This window comes from Dipteris shenzhenensis, chromosome 9 (assembly GCF_047967505.1).
Source record: "Dipteris shenzhenensis isolate YYH24624 ecotype China chromosome 9, Dip_SZ_1.0, whole genome shotgun sequence".
Taxonomy (NCBI): Eukaryota; Viridiplantae; Streptophyta; class Polypodiopsida; order Gleicheniales; family Dipteridaceae; genus Dipteris; species Dipteris shenzhenensis.
Window position 1 is genome coordinate 51,005,399 of NC_141604.1, and position 13,944 is coordinate 51,019,342.

Sequence of the window (13,944 nt, forward strand, 5' to 3'; positions counted from 1 at the left end):
AGGCTCTTGCAAAGCCAGAGGAGCAGGAAAAGCCTTTGACCAGTGAATAGTTTCAGCACCCAAAGAGTTACCAATTGGAGAAACCTGACCAATCCATTTCAAATGTGAGAGTATGCCTTTCCAATCAAAAAGCATCCGAGTGACAAAGGGACATCCCCGAATTTGGCCCTGAATGTGCCCAAGGAGGAAACCCCATTGTGTTGCTCTCATAAGCCATAGACTGTAATATTAATATGCAATAGCAAATGACAAACCATAATAGCCCAGGGCTATTAGTCCACATGAATTGGAACATCATTTTTCCCTATGAATTGGAACATCATTTTTCCCTTGTGGGCCAAGATATGCAGGTGACTATTCAGGCCCCCATGCATTTTTGGAGTGCATAAGTGTTCCGTAGAAAGAAGCCTGAGAGCCTTACGATGATGATGCGACTTCCAGAAGAGTTCCATAATCATAGACATGAAAGAGTTGATGTCATTTTTAGTAAACATCATCAAAGGCAGATAGAACTGAATATATGCTAGCAAAACGGATTGCACAATTCGTAGATGAACATGCAAGGCCAACTAGCCAGTTTCCAGTGTTCCAATTTCTTGTTGAGTTTCTGAAGCACCCAATCTAGTTGTTGTCTGCAAGTCAATTTCCACCCTAGAGGATAACCAAGATGTCTAACTATCTGCATGGGCTGTATTGTCATGCAAGGGAAGGAGCTTAGATTTCCCAAAGTTGACATGCAAGCCAGCTACCAATCCAAACAAAGAAAGAGCATTCATAAGGTAGGATAGATCCCTTTTTGTATTTTTCGGAACAAAGAAAGAATCATCCGCATAGGCCTATACCACGAACGTTCTCGCATTAGGAATTTTCAGACTAGGCAAATCACCCACATCCACCAGATGATCCATATAGAGAAGTATGGGATGAGTAGCAATGGCATACAACAATGCTTAGAGGACAACCTTGCCTCACATAAGAAAAGAGGATCCATTCATTAGTAAGATCTCCCCAAATGATTCCTACAGCCTTGCTGTCTTGATACAATCAGTATGTCTTGATACAATCAGTATATGAGATGTTGCATCTTATATCCAATTCCCAGAGTCTAATGAAAACTGAGATTATATTAGCTATGCCCACAAATTCATAAATTATTAAAACCATAGAAACCAAGAACAAGGAAACAAGGAGGAAAGAAGATAGACGACACCGCATGGGGTCCAATTTGCCCCCTCTAGATGGTGTCTCTTGCTTCCCATCTAGAGTATTTATAATTGCATATTCCAAAATGCAAAGAGCCAAAAATAGTACATCTAAAAGCATCCCTTGTCCATAACTAGAGGGATTGCTCAACATAGCTTCACTAGCTCAAAATATCAGAAGGCTTAATATGCCCTCATCCATAATTAATAAAATAACTAGCCCACGGCTATATATTCATTATTTTACAATCTAGGCCTATGGTCACATAGCATGCATCGTGCGACACCTCAGTCGGTATCCTCGCACTAACTCCAATCCTTGCCATTAGTTCCATCACCTGTACTCACGCTGCCAATTACATTAGTTATTAATAATCAATTTTGAACGAATCACCAAATCAATCGATCCCAATATATTTGCGCTCAAAGTATAATAATAAAACATAACACCAATAACACTAGCGAAATTAGTATTAACATGGAATCACCCACAATCCGACCATCTAGCATGACAAATCACATGCTAGTTACGCATTCCTACTAAACCATGCAAAGCATTCACCCACTAGGAACCCCGTCGAATCTGGTGCATTCCTATGGAATACTTTGCCATAGTTACACTTGACTAAAAATAAAATAATATCCAAGGCAAGAAATATCAGAAATACAATTTTCGTAACATCCCTTGCTTGGATTGAAACTGACCTCAGTTGCATGTTTGATATAGGAATTGATGAGGTTTGGAGAAGCTTGAAAGAACCACTCGGGCATCCACTGAGCATCATCTCTCGGATGATCCTTAAACTTAAGCAAATATTTGACATAAATATTTTTTTTGCCATGCTGCTAACTCATCCATGATCTTTGTTAGTCTTTGGTCCAAGGCTTTTTTGCTACGCGATCTAACTGGGTATCCAATTATTTTATATATATCCTAAAATATTGACAACCTTTGATGTCTCTCCACAAAGTCTAACCTAGAGATCACTTGTTCCCGAGAGGGACCCTCAACAGTCTCGTATTGTAGGTATATTGGCTTGACCTGGGGGAGTTTCTTGGGGGCCAGATTTACTATTACTGTCTTATGTCCTTCCATACTGGGTTGTGATTTAATAGCAAGGGATGCGCCTCATGCTTTTAGTTGCAGTCTATGAAAGAGAACGTGTATCCATTCCTTGGGGCCTAGAGTTAGTGCATCCAGGTTATTGGCAAGGAAGGTCTCTGTTTCTAATGCCACTGAGCTTTTCTACTGCTGCCAGACTAACTGGTACAAGTTGAGAGGTGGCACCCTAGCCTAATATAGAATAATGTAGTGTAAAGTCAGACTGTTTCTGAAGTAGTGTTTCTGATGCCACTTAGCTTTTTCTACTGCTGTCATACTAACTGGTGCAAGTCGAGACGTGGCACCCTAGCCTAACATAGAAGATGTAGTGTAAAGTCAGACTTTACCTCCCCATGCCATCAGCTGGATTGAGGACAGTGAACACCTGTTACGGGGCATAGCCAACTTCCAAAAGCTCAAATGAAGCAAATTTGGAGAGAAGAAATCACAACATCCTATCTTTACTTATAGTATCAATTTAAACTCCTTATGAATTGGGCCAGAGAATGTCGTGCTAACCCCAGCCCTAGTAGGCAAAAGGTATTTGAACTTCCGGTGATGGAAAGAGAGGGAACCAACCTTCTCAAAAGGAATGTGACAACTTTTTGAGGCACAAAGCTTCAAAGATCAAGCCTTGTAGTCCAAGACAAATGAATTTTTTACAAATACAACAACAAAAAAGGAGAGTGAAGGATGCATCTAGAAAATAAAATAAATCCAAGGTCACATTTATAGATAATTTTTACTGTTTCACATGGGTCTTTCTCACAAAAGAAAAATAAAAAAGCCTAAGTGTGTAAATGCTTTCTTGAGTTTAACGCCTTGGTAGAGATCAAATAGGTTGCAATCTTAACACTCAAAAGTGATGGGGGAAGAGAGTCTATATTAGACGCTTTCATGGAAAATCTGAAGAGCATGGGATTATGCATCAAATGATAGTGCCTTACAGTCCACAACAAAATGTTGTTGTTGAGATAAAAATAAGATACTTATGGAAATGGGCTCAAGCACAAGCATTTGGCAAATTCTTTTTGGGGGGAGGCTATGATGCCCAACAAAGGCATTGGTAAATATCACTCCACGTCAAGCCCAAGGTCAATCATGTCAAAGTTTTTGGACCAGTGGATATACTTTGATCCTAGAAAAACAAATGTCAAGACCTCGACAACAAGAGGATTAAATGCACGTTTGTTGGATATATTAGAGAGAGGAAGGGCTTAGAATTTGGAATCCCACTACTAGACCCATCATCATTAATAAAGATGTTTACTGGGGATGAGGGCATGCAACCCATTCTCATGCCACTTCAGGATGATGCTCCTTTGGATTGAGCCTCATGAGCATTCACATGCTGAGGTATTTACTCCTCTTTGAGATGTTTCAGATATGGAGGTACCTGTTGATGATAGACAACCATCCATTGCTAGACAACCACTAGTTTGCTTCACAGCCTACTGTGTATGCATGTTGTGCAAGTGGTTCAACAATTAAGAAGTTACCAAGGTGCACCACTTGGACTCTTCAGGAGGACTAGGGCACCTAGTAGGCTCATCATTACTAAGGTGAACTGCGCTTGATGAGCACCATCATGGATGTTGAATTGAACCTCAGCATAAGGTCATCCATTTATGGCTGAAGGCAGATTAATCTGAAATTAAATTCATGGAGAAGAATGCCAATTGGGATATGGTTGATCAACCCATAAGGAAGATATTGTTGGCACTAAATGGGTCTATAGGGTTCAATATCATTCGAATGGGAGCGTAGAGAAGTTTAAAGCCAGTTTGCTGCGAAGAGGAGCAAGGGATCAATTATGAGAAGACCTTTGCCCTAGTAAATATATTTTGTCATTTCCTTAGCTGATTTTTATGGATGGTCAATTTTTTAAATGGATGTCAAAAGTGTCTTCCTTGAATGGTCATCTCAAAGAAGAGGTTTTATGTGCAAGGTTTTGAGGTGTCGTGACAAGAGCACAAGGTTTTGAAGTAAGCACCACAGTCATGGTATCATAAGATACATCAGTTTTCCTCATCTGAGGGGTTTGTGAACACTCCCACAATGTTTGGCAATAAGGGACAGATTTGATCAAAATTTGATGGTACTCTTTATAGACACTTGGTAAGATCTACTTGTGTTCTATGAGGCCATACATTGCCTGTGCTACAGAGTTGTCGAGTCAATTTGTGCACTTTCCTACAGGCACACATTGGTATGCAGTCAAAAGGGTTCTCAAATATGTACATGGTACACACTCCTTTGGATTTGACTTTGAGCTTCATGGGTTAGATTGGTTTTGTGCCATAGATGACATACATTCTGCATTTGGCTATTGTCTCTCACTGGGGTGTGCTTGCTCTTCATGGAGAACCTATAGCATTGATATAGCTTTTGTGAATACCAATATTTATTGTCAATGTGCATTTTCTTTTACCAATATTGCTTTTGTGAGTACCAATATTCATTGTCAATGTGCATTTTTCTAAATTCAAAAGAGACTAAGATTACATCCATGTGTATGCTTAGAAAACAAATGAAGCAATACTTTCGAGATTAAATCAAGGCTTCCTCCTAAATGAAAATGTTATGTTATAACAAGAGCATTACATCACGTTTAGGAAACTTGACGATAAAGTAGCTACTACAACTCTTTGCATCTGTGAGCTCAATGAAGAAACGAGGTAAATAATAAAATGAATAAGATAGCAAACTTCAAAAGAGAAGTTATCACCTCTAATGAGCCAGGATATCTTGACCTTGAAGCTTGTTTATATATATAGGAATTTTCAATGTCTCCATAGCTCCACGCATCGAATGAATACATAATGATATCAAAATGGGTTGCTGCAACTTCAACCTAAAATATCACCCAAAAGAAATTATTATTACCAATTGTATTGAGACATGCCATCTCATATGACTAGTCTATCATCTCATATTCTAGTTGGTTTGCAAATGATAGTAAGAATTATACCAATGCTCAAATATCTATTTTCGTGTTCAATTATGCAAATTATCACTTTCAAAGTCTTGCTTGTCTAAATCTCTTAGAAAAATTAATAGTGCAATACATCCCAACAAATGAAAGAAAGGAAGGAGTGCTACAACATGAGAAGAGGTGGAAGTACCTACATATAACCACACAAGATCATACAATGCCAAGTCTTGCCACAGCTCTACAATCCTACACTCGGAGGAAAGTCTTTGCTCACATTATAGTAGCGTGAGGATACCCTTAACATTTGCCCCGCTGGCTCCTCAAGAGTGTGAATGACCTTTGACCAAAAATGTGATAAAATGTGTCTACCAAGGTTGGCTCCAATGACCTTGAGTGAGATGCCGGAGACAATCTCCAAAGAGGGGCCATCCTCTATGGATATTGAGAACTCATGGACTAGGGTCTGCGTGGGATAAGTCATCGAAGAGACCAAAATGATCACAACCAAAAATCTATGAGAACCTAAGTCGAGAAATCCAATGAAATACTTCAGCCTTGTTAAGTAAAGCATGCTGCCTTACTGAGGCCCCTCACAATACTCAACCCTAGGTAGGTCAAAGGATTGAAGAAAGTGGCAATGCCTCCTCTGATACAACTAAGCTAAGTGTATGCCCCATATGCAGCAATGCATAAATAATGCTTAACACCATCAGCTTGGGTAGATCAATGGTCATAGAGCAGGGATCTGGCTATCCTCTCTCCTATGAAGCTAAGTTCCCATTGCTAAGCCATCTTGCCATAGAAGCCAAAGAAAGAAGCTAATCTACTGTCTTTAACAATTTGTAGAAGATGGTGCCAATGAGTATTGAAGGCCATCTTGAGTGAGGACCTGCTCAATCCAGCTTCCAAAAATGTAGGCTAGTAGACTAATGCTGAAAAGAGTTTTGTGGTAGCTTGTAACCAATGCTCATGGTGTAAATTCACCATCTATGAGCTACTCAGTGACCAAAGGGCTCTATGTCATAGAAAGGAAAACATCCTGCGTAGGCTTAACAAGCCTTCAACAGCCCATATCAGCTTCTTGTCACCTTGTATTCCCCTTCCTTTCTACACCTCTTTGTTATCGCCCGTGGTCTTTTGCAGCCTCCCCCACCCTCTTTGGTCTTTACATCTAGCTTCTTTTTCAGAGACACTATGTGGCAATGGATAGTGGCGCAGTTTGCCATGCATATTCTGCCTTCTTCATATTGATCTTAAATACAACAAAGGGATTACGAATGCCTTGGAAGCCTTGTAGGCCTTTTGTGAGAGATGGGATGTGAGTTAAGCTGGGCAAAACCGAGTTACAGTGGTCATGCATGATCTTCAACAATAATAATGCTCAGCTTCATGTGAGGCTTTCTTTTTTTTTTGGAAAAAAAAAAGTGATTTATATTATTTCAAAAAACCTTTGTACATCTTCAAAGCTCATCCAAAAATGGAGTGTTGTTCACATATGAGCTTCCTCTCTTACCACAAGAGTGATAATATCCAAAACAAGTAAGGTCCTCAATAAATATTGAGAGATGCTTCTCAAACATGGAAAGAGAAGCTAGTAGATTCCTCATTGGAGTCAGTGGTATGCCCTGTAACATCAGGGACAGCAGGAGCAGTAGTATCCTCAGAAACATTTCCAGAGGAGCAGCAGGAACACCCTGGGTAGGGTCAAAAGACATCTCATTAATATCCTGTAGCTGAGCAGATAAAACAACATCAGCAAGCCTCTAAGTCTGAATGGAGGGGACAGTTGCAATACAAGGTATTTGAGTGGAGAAGCCAGCAGAGGGAATCTGAGTGTAGGGACCAGCAGTAGCATAAGGAAGCTGAGCTGAGGGGCCAGCAGAAGCAGAGGGAAACTGAGTGAAGAGGCCATCAGAAGGAGGCTGAGTATAGGGGCCAGAAGTAGTAGCAGAAGGAAACTGAGTGGAAGGGCCAGCTGTAGTAGTTCTCCTCTGTATGAAGTTAGGGAACTTTGAATGTTCATCAGAGATAAAATAGTAGCGTTTGTGTCTTGTGATATCAACATTTAACCTTGAGTGTTCAAGATTGTAGGCAGTTATGTGGAAATCAAGGCATCTTTTTCCATGTCCCACCGTGAAGCAAACAAGACATTAGTACAAATATCTTTATGATTAAACTACAAATTATTTCTAGAGATCCAAATGAACCATAGGGCATGAGCTCTTATTTGGAACCAAGGCTCATGCCTTATTTTGCAAGCATCTCCTAGTAGAATAGCTTTCCAATTCACAGGTTCTCCACACTCAATCTGAATAAATTTCCAAACTCTTCTAGCATGAGGGCAAGCAACAAATAAATGAAAAATATCCTCCATGGAGTCCAGACATCTCTGTCATTTGCCATCTCCCTTTCCTATTCTGAATCCTCTAGCATTAGTCCAAACTACTTTATGGAGGGTAAGCCAAGCAAGACAAGACATCTTCTCTGAAACTTTTTAAACACATTCTGTTAAACCTGGCATACCACACAACTCTACCATCCTTTGATTTCCATTTGACATTAAGGGTTCTAAAGAGATCATCCATGTCAGCAGTAGGAGTTGGTATTGGTAGTATGGAAGAACATCCTACCCAACTGAATTCTTTATACATACACAGGACACAATCTCCTTTCCAACTAATTTCTCCCTTCCATAATTCCAACCTCCCCATGACCAGTCCCTGATTTTGATTGGTGAGGAAAAATTCCCTTCAAATTTCCTGTCATGTCTTCCATCTGAAAAGTTCTCTATTCCATAACTGACCCCAAGATTGAATCCCCTTCTTAAAAAGACCAGCTGCCACTGTAAACTGTTCATCTGTCAGTATACAACTTCTGAAAATTGTTGAGACCCGTATTGAGTCAATGGCCATGAAAGCCCCTTTACCAGAGAATTGTAGAAAAGCTTTTATCTCTAAATGCACCCCAAATAGATTTCCACAAAGAGGCGGGTTCGGAGACGTCTCTTCTCCCTTCCATGCACCGCTCGGCTGCTTGGATACCAGCTGTCCTTCCAAGGGCTCCTGAAAAAACTCGGTCTTCACTAGTGCGCTGGGGAGGCTGAGGCTTTAAGTATATCTCCTGCGGCCACGGGCCCATCTGCACTGGCAGTGCTAAGAGCAAAACGCGATTCTGGGGGGAAGCTAAAGAAGCCCCCCCATGGCTTCTAAGCTGCATGTGCGTAAGAGGGGCACACAATACCTCCTCTTTCTCCTCGACCTCCTCAGGTATTGGCTAGGGCAGAGCGTTCATCCGGAAGGCTTGGCGACAGCAGGAAAGCGGAGCTTGTCAGCGAACTTGATTTCATGTGTCAGGCAAAAAGGCACGATCCAAAAAAGCTCATGGGAGTTCAGTCAGGAAATCGGGCGATGCATGCAAATGGAAAGGGATGTCTAGGGGATTGATGGGAGTTGAGGAGTGCGGGTGACCAGACTGGACGTCACCCTCGAAAGCACCCCCTCTATCTCCATCATCATCATCCTCCGTCTCCATCTTTTCCTCAATGGACTGAAAATTTCGCTTCATGTGAGGCTTTCACTCTTGTAGGCGAGCCACTTGGAATAGTCAGATGCTATATATACTTGGGATGTATCTTTACAGTCCCAAGTATGAAATCAGGAGTATAGAAAAGGTTTATGAAGAGTAGGTACTTTTCAATGGCAATCGAAATTGCTCGTCTGTGTTGTGAAGCTGTGTTTTAAAATCTTTTTCTGGTGCTTGGAGAGGTTCTTATGGTACCCAGGATTATTAAACTTCAGAATATGGCAATTAGCATGCAGCTTCAACAATAAATTCAGGGTTTCACACATAATTGGCGGGTCCCTTATGATCAAAGGACCATCCATACTACCTTAAGGTAGTGGACTGCATTCCATGATTCATAGTTCTGCTCAATGATCCAAATACTGACATCATGAAGTCTGTACATATGTATCTTCATGATTAAATAGATTTTGGCATGTCTAGGCCACTGCAAGCTGACAATGGCTTCTCTATCTTCCCAACTCAATGTTTTCCTCTAGAACATCATGTGCAGTTTTTAAAGTGTTATCATTCCTTGCTTCTGACACAAGTTCATGTTTTTGTTTCAGAGGAAATGCATGCTATTGAGTTACATTGGAAAACAACTGACAGAAACAATATCTCTGACTCTGACACACATGACACGGCAGCCAGTACTGAGAATGCCATGCTGATGATTAAGATATTGAACATATTCATTAACTGTACTCGGGTTCTTGGCATGTACATAAAATATTTGCATGACATTGTGATTGCTTCATCTGAAGCAGAGGTGCTGTGAATCAAATATTATATTGTGTGTGCATGTGGACATTTTTATCTGTCTGGTTAGCTTTAAAAATGAGGACTGAAAAATTGTCTATCTTCATGAAAAAAACAATTTGATAAAGACAGGTTGGATTTTCTGCTTTGCCTTTTAGATTGAAGGAACGGATACAATCATAGAATTTGTTCCTATCTCTTACTCTCAATAGATGCTCTTCACTGCTTTCTAGAGAAGGACTTTCTATTCATGCTTGAAAAAAACCAACCACACAAATAAGCAAGCTATGTGGTGCTGATGTGGAACCCGACTCACTGGCAACCAGCTTGTTCATGGGAGAACCCAGCTCAAATCTCTGGCTAGGGAATCTCTGGTAATAGGGCTAACAACCAGCACGGTTCTTAATATCTGCATCTCTAACATTAAGACACATTAGACACTTTAGACACATACTCTCTTATAAGACACGTTTAGGCACTCTTGCCATAAAATACTAAAAAGCCTTAAGCTTTTTACTTTGGAAATTAGACTTTGAGCTGATGTCGCCATGTAGTCCTCTCGGCTCTTTTCAAGTTGTTATCGAGATTTTTGAATATCAATTGCCAGTTTAAAGTTTGAATTTGAAAGTTGTGACTTGTAACCTCTTAACTTTTGCAGTCTGAGGTGTTACCTGGCCTCCTGGACTGAACAGTTGTCTTAAACATTTTTGTACTGCTTCCATTCGTTCCCCTGCCATTGCAGCGCTGCAGTCAATCAGAAGTACTGGGCGCTGTCCAGCAAGCCATCCAACAGGAAGTGGGGGATGTGGTTCTTTCCAGTGTGGAAGAGAGACAGGGGGAGGTGGCCCATAAATGGGCTCTTCTTTCAATACAGGCGGTTGAAATGGTGGAATGGGCTCCTCAGGCATTGGCTCAAAGGGAGGTTCGGGTATGATCTGTATATTGAAGGCATTCCCATTGGACTGTATTTCAGCTAGGAAGTCGTCAGGGTCCCTACTTTGGATTTTAGTATCAAGATCGATAAAGTCAGCTTCAGAAAATGGAGGAGGGGGAAGAGGTAACAATGGAGGTGGCTTGGCAAAGCAGGGTTCCCTCCTATGTTGTTCTGGTACAAAGTGATGCTTGTGCCCATGCTTGCTGCATAAACCTTCACAAATTCCTTTTTCATCCTTCCGAAGGTCATAATAAGACTTCTCACAAGGCCTTGGATCCAACAGCGGTGGTCTAAATGAAGGAATTGTTTCCAGAATAGGTGGAGGAATGACTTCTGGCAATATGTACTCTGGCTCTTGTGGGAGTTCTGCCAGAGAAGGATCTACCGAAATAGGGAGTGGTTCTTGATAGGGAAGAACAAAAACAGGCATTGGTTCCTCTTTATAGGCATCATAATCGACAGTAGATTCATCCTCTGTGAAAGGAGGCATTATATGTGGTTTCAGAGGAGGGACCCTCAAAGATTCGGGCAGAACTAGGGGAGGGTGCTCTTCTGGGGTGGGTGATTTAAACACGGGTTCTGGCAAATCGTCTGGTATACTTTTCTCCTGCTCGTGTGGGATGGGTACAAGCCCCTCAATTGGATAAAGCTGTGGCATTAAAGGCATTGGCGGTATCTCCAACTCTGGATCCTCCTCAAGCCTGGGTGACTTCCAGGCTGGCAACTCCTGCATATGATCGAAATTAGTTGACTGAAGACCTCCTCAGACGTGCCCTTCATGCGTGTAGAATGGATCTCATATATACGGTGGAAGCGGCCTTACCTGATAACATGCTGGAAGAATCTGGCTTCGAAGTTTGGTCATAAGTTTGCGGAGTTCTTTTATCAAAACATGCAAGCGCACATTGAAATGTCCATGAATTTGTTGGCCACCAGAAAGGAGAAAATGACTGAATTCATTTTCACAGTACTTAGCATGGACATCCTTTTTAACCTGCAGATAAACATATACCTGCTGTAAACTATTCTCTGTGATAACGAGATTCCGTGTCTGTTAAAAGCAAGTTTTCCCACTTTTTTGGTAGCTTACCGAGTCCATCTCCGCATGCGCATGATCAAAATAACTCCAGCTTTGAAGTAATATATCCATAAGGGTCTCAGCTTTTAAAAATTTATAGCGCTGCTGTCGCCTCTGAGCATAAACCTGATTATAATAACATCAGACAAGAGCCAACGATTCATGTTCCATGCAGGGTAATTCTTTTTTCTCTCCAAGCATAAATCTGATTATAATGACATCAGACAAGAGTCAACGAGTCATGTTCCATGCTAGAAAGTTTGACAGATTATAAAAGAAGATTTCTACTATTTTATACCTCATAAATCTTCACATGCTTGATTGTTTCCTACCCACCCACATTTTGTGAGTGTAGGCTACCCAAGAGAGGGAAAGCATATGGATTTATCAACGGATATATAGCTCCCCTATTCATATAAGACACCCAAGTGTTCTTGCTAGAACAGATTACCTTTTTTATTTCCAACTCTGGATCTACTTTTTCACAAGTTAGACTTCTTAAAGAATCTAATGAGACTCGGCAGTCTCTGAAAGAATGTCCTTCCCAGATTGCCTTTACCAACTCTGGGGAAAGCTCGGCTTTTCTTTCTCGAGCTACCTTATTCGATCTGACCTCCTTAAATTTAACTGATAACCAGCTCCAGCCCCTACTCGTCTCGCTGAGAAGACGCATGTTCCCAGAAACCTTAGCGGAACCATGGCCACAGATTTTGGCGCAAGCTTTGTCGTATGATCTAGGGCTAGAAACTATTAGGGACCCCTTCCGCCGTCTCGCCGAATCTCTGGCCGACCGTAGGCCACTCTGCTTTGCCGTCCAATTCGAATCTCCTGCGAGCGTCGCAAGGTCTAATTTGGAGAGAGGAAATTGCGCGCCCAGCCAGGCCAAAGGCGCCCTGTTGTGCGTCGTGCCATTCCTATCAAGGGGAGCGGGCAAGGAGGGGGGCATGGTGCTCAAGGTGCCGTGGTGTTTCAAAAAATGGGTGGTTGAAGCTAATGCAGGTGAGGTGAATGCTCGGGAGGCAAGCGGAGGGGGAGGGGGAGGGGGAGGGGAGAGAGCTTAGGGGGCATGGCGTTGTGAGTGTGAAGATGGGGAAGGTGAGAAGTAGAGGCAGGCAGGGTGGCTATGGCGTTGAAGGGGTTAAGCGTGGTGAAGATGATCAACAACCTTTCACAACACCCGGACATTCTAGGCTCTCCTCACACCCAACCCCTTGTGTCCCTTCACAAAAATCCATCATCATTCATCTTTTTTGGTACTATAGTGGATCAAGTTTTTGGCTCCATAGAAGGTCAAATTAGCCCGCGTCATCACTTGGGAATTCGCCACCATATCTCCGTGGACTTTAGGTTGTGAGACACGCCCATCGTTGGGCCACCGTTTGGAGGCTAGTTTTTTAACGATGGACAGGCAACTCATTACACACTCACCCTGACCCAACCTTCCAGTCCTATACCTATTTTTACTTGCTTGGTAGCCCAGTTATTTTTTGCAAAAGGCAGCCTAGGGTTTTTTAATCTCTCCTTGAGACACTTGTCACAATCGTAAACGTTGATTTTACGCAAATCTAACGGTGTAAATTTATTTAACTTTATGGTATGATGCAAGTGCAAAAGCAGTAGCTAAGCTTTTCACTAAAAGTATCAAAATCTTTTCACCATATGGGAGAAAAGCATAGAAGTGCGTTTCTCATAAATAGTATTTTCTCTGTTTTGAACTAACGGTGAAGAGGTCTGCTGCTTGTAGTGTCTTCAACCAACCTTGACGAGTTTGTGAGATATTTTAGGCCAATCTATGAGCGTTAGTTTTTGTAGTTGTTTTGCTATAGTTTTGAGGTTTCTGTGGTGTCGTTTGTTAATTTTCGGAGCCATCTCGTGCTCAAGGTCTTGCGGTCCTCTATATGTAAGGAATTTTTGACCCTCGTATATAGTAGATGCGAGCTAGCACTTGACACTGAGGGTGGAAGTCAAAGAAGCGGCCGAGCTTCTGTCTCCCTCTACACTTCCACCCCTTCTCCCTATATCTTGATAATCTCCTTTTCCTTCCCCCGCCCTACCTCCACCACAATCGTTGAACAATTCCCTTGTCGTGCGGCGATACTTTTGCTACCATCTACATTTGCGTTTACAAAATGCGGCCTAGCTACTCCATGGAAGATCTGCTAGGCTAACTACACAACATTATCAGATATGTAGAAAAGTCCCGCAACTTCTTGTTCGCAATTCTGAGGGGACTCACCAATGGTGACTAGGTAAGTCCTCTTTGGTTTTCCGTTGGCACTAGCATGTGAGAGGAGGGCGTATTGAAACTGGTAGAATCTATGAATTGGGCGCAGCAGCGACGACAGTAGAAACAAGTAGAAGCAACTTTTT

General features: G+C 41.8%; 1 protein-coding gene across 1 annotated transcript in view; it reads right to left on the reverse strand.

Moving 5' to 3' along the window:
* LOC147898798 (uncharacterized) overlaps positions 1–12,520 on the reverse strand; it is a 33,149-nt gene extending 20,629 nt beyond the window's left edge. The window contains exons 1-5 of the mRNA XM_087379233.1: positions 12,026–12,520; positions 11,587–11,700; positions 11,320–11,490; positions 10,234–11,223; positions 5,033–5,158 (exon numbers count right to left, since the gene is read on the reverse strand). Coding sequence (XP_087235359.1) covers positions 5,033–5,158; positions 10,234–11,223; positions 11,320–11,490; positions 11,587–11,700; positions 12,026–12,520 — 1,896 coding nt within the window. The remainder of the gene's footprint in view (positions 1–5,032; positions 5,159–10,233; positions 11,224–11,319; positions 11,491–11,586; positions 11,701–12,025) is intronic.
* Positions 12,521–13,944: the final 1,424 nt, after the last annotated feature.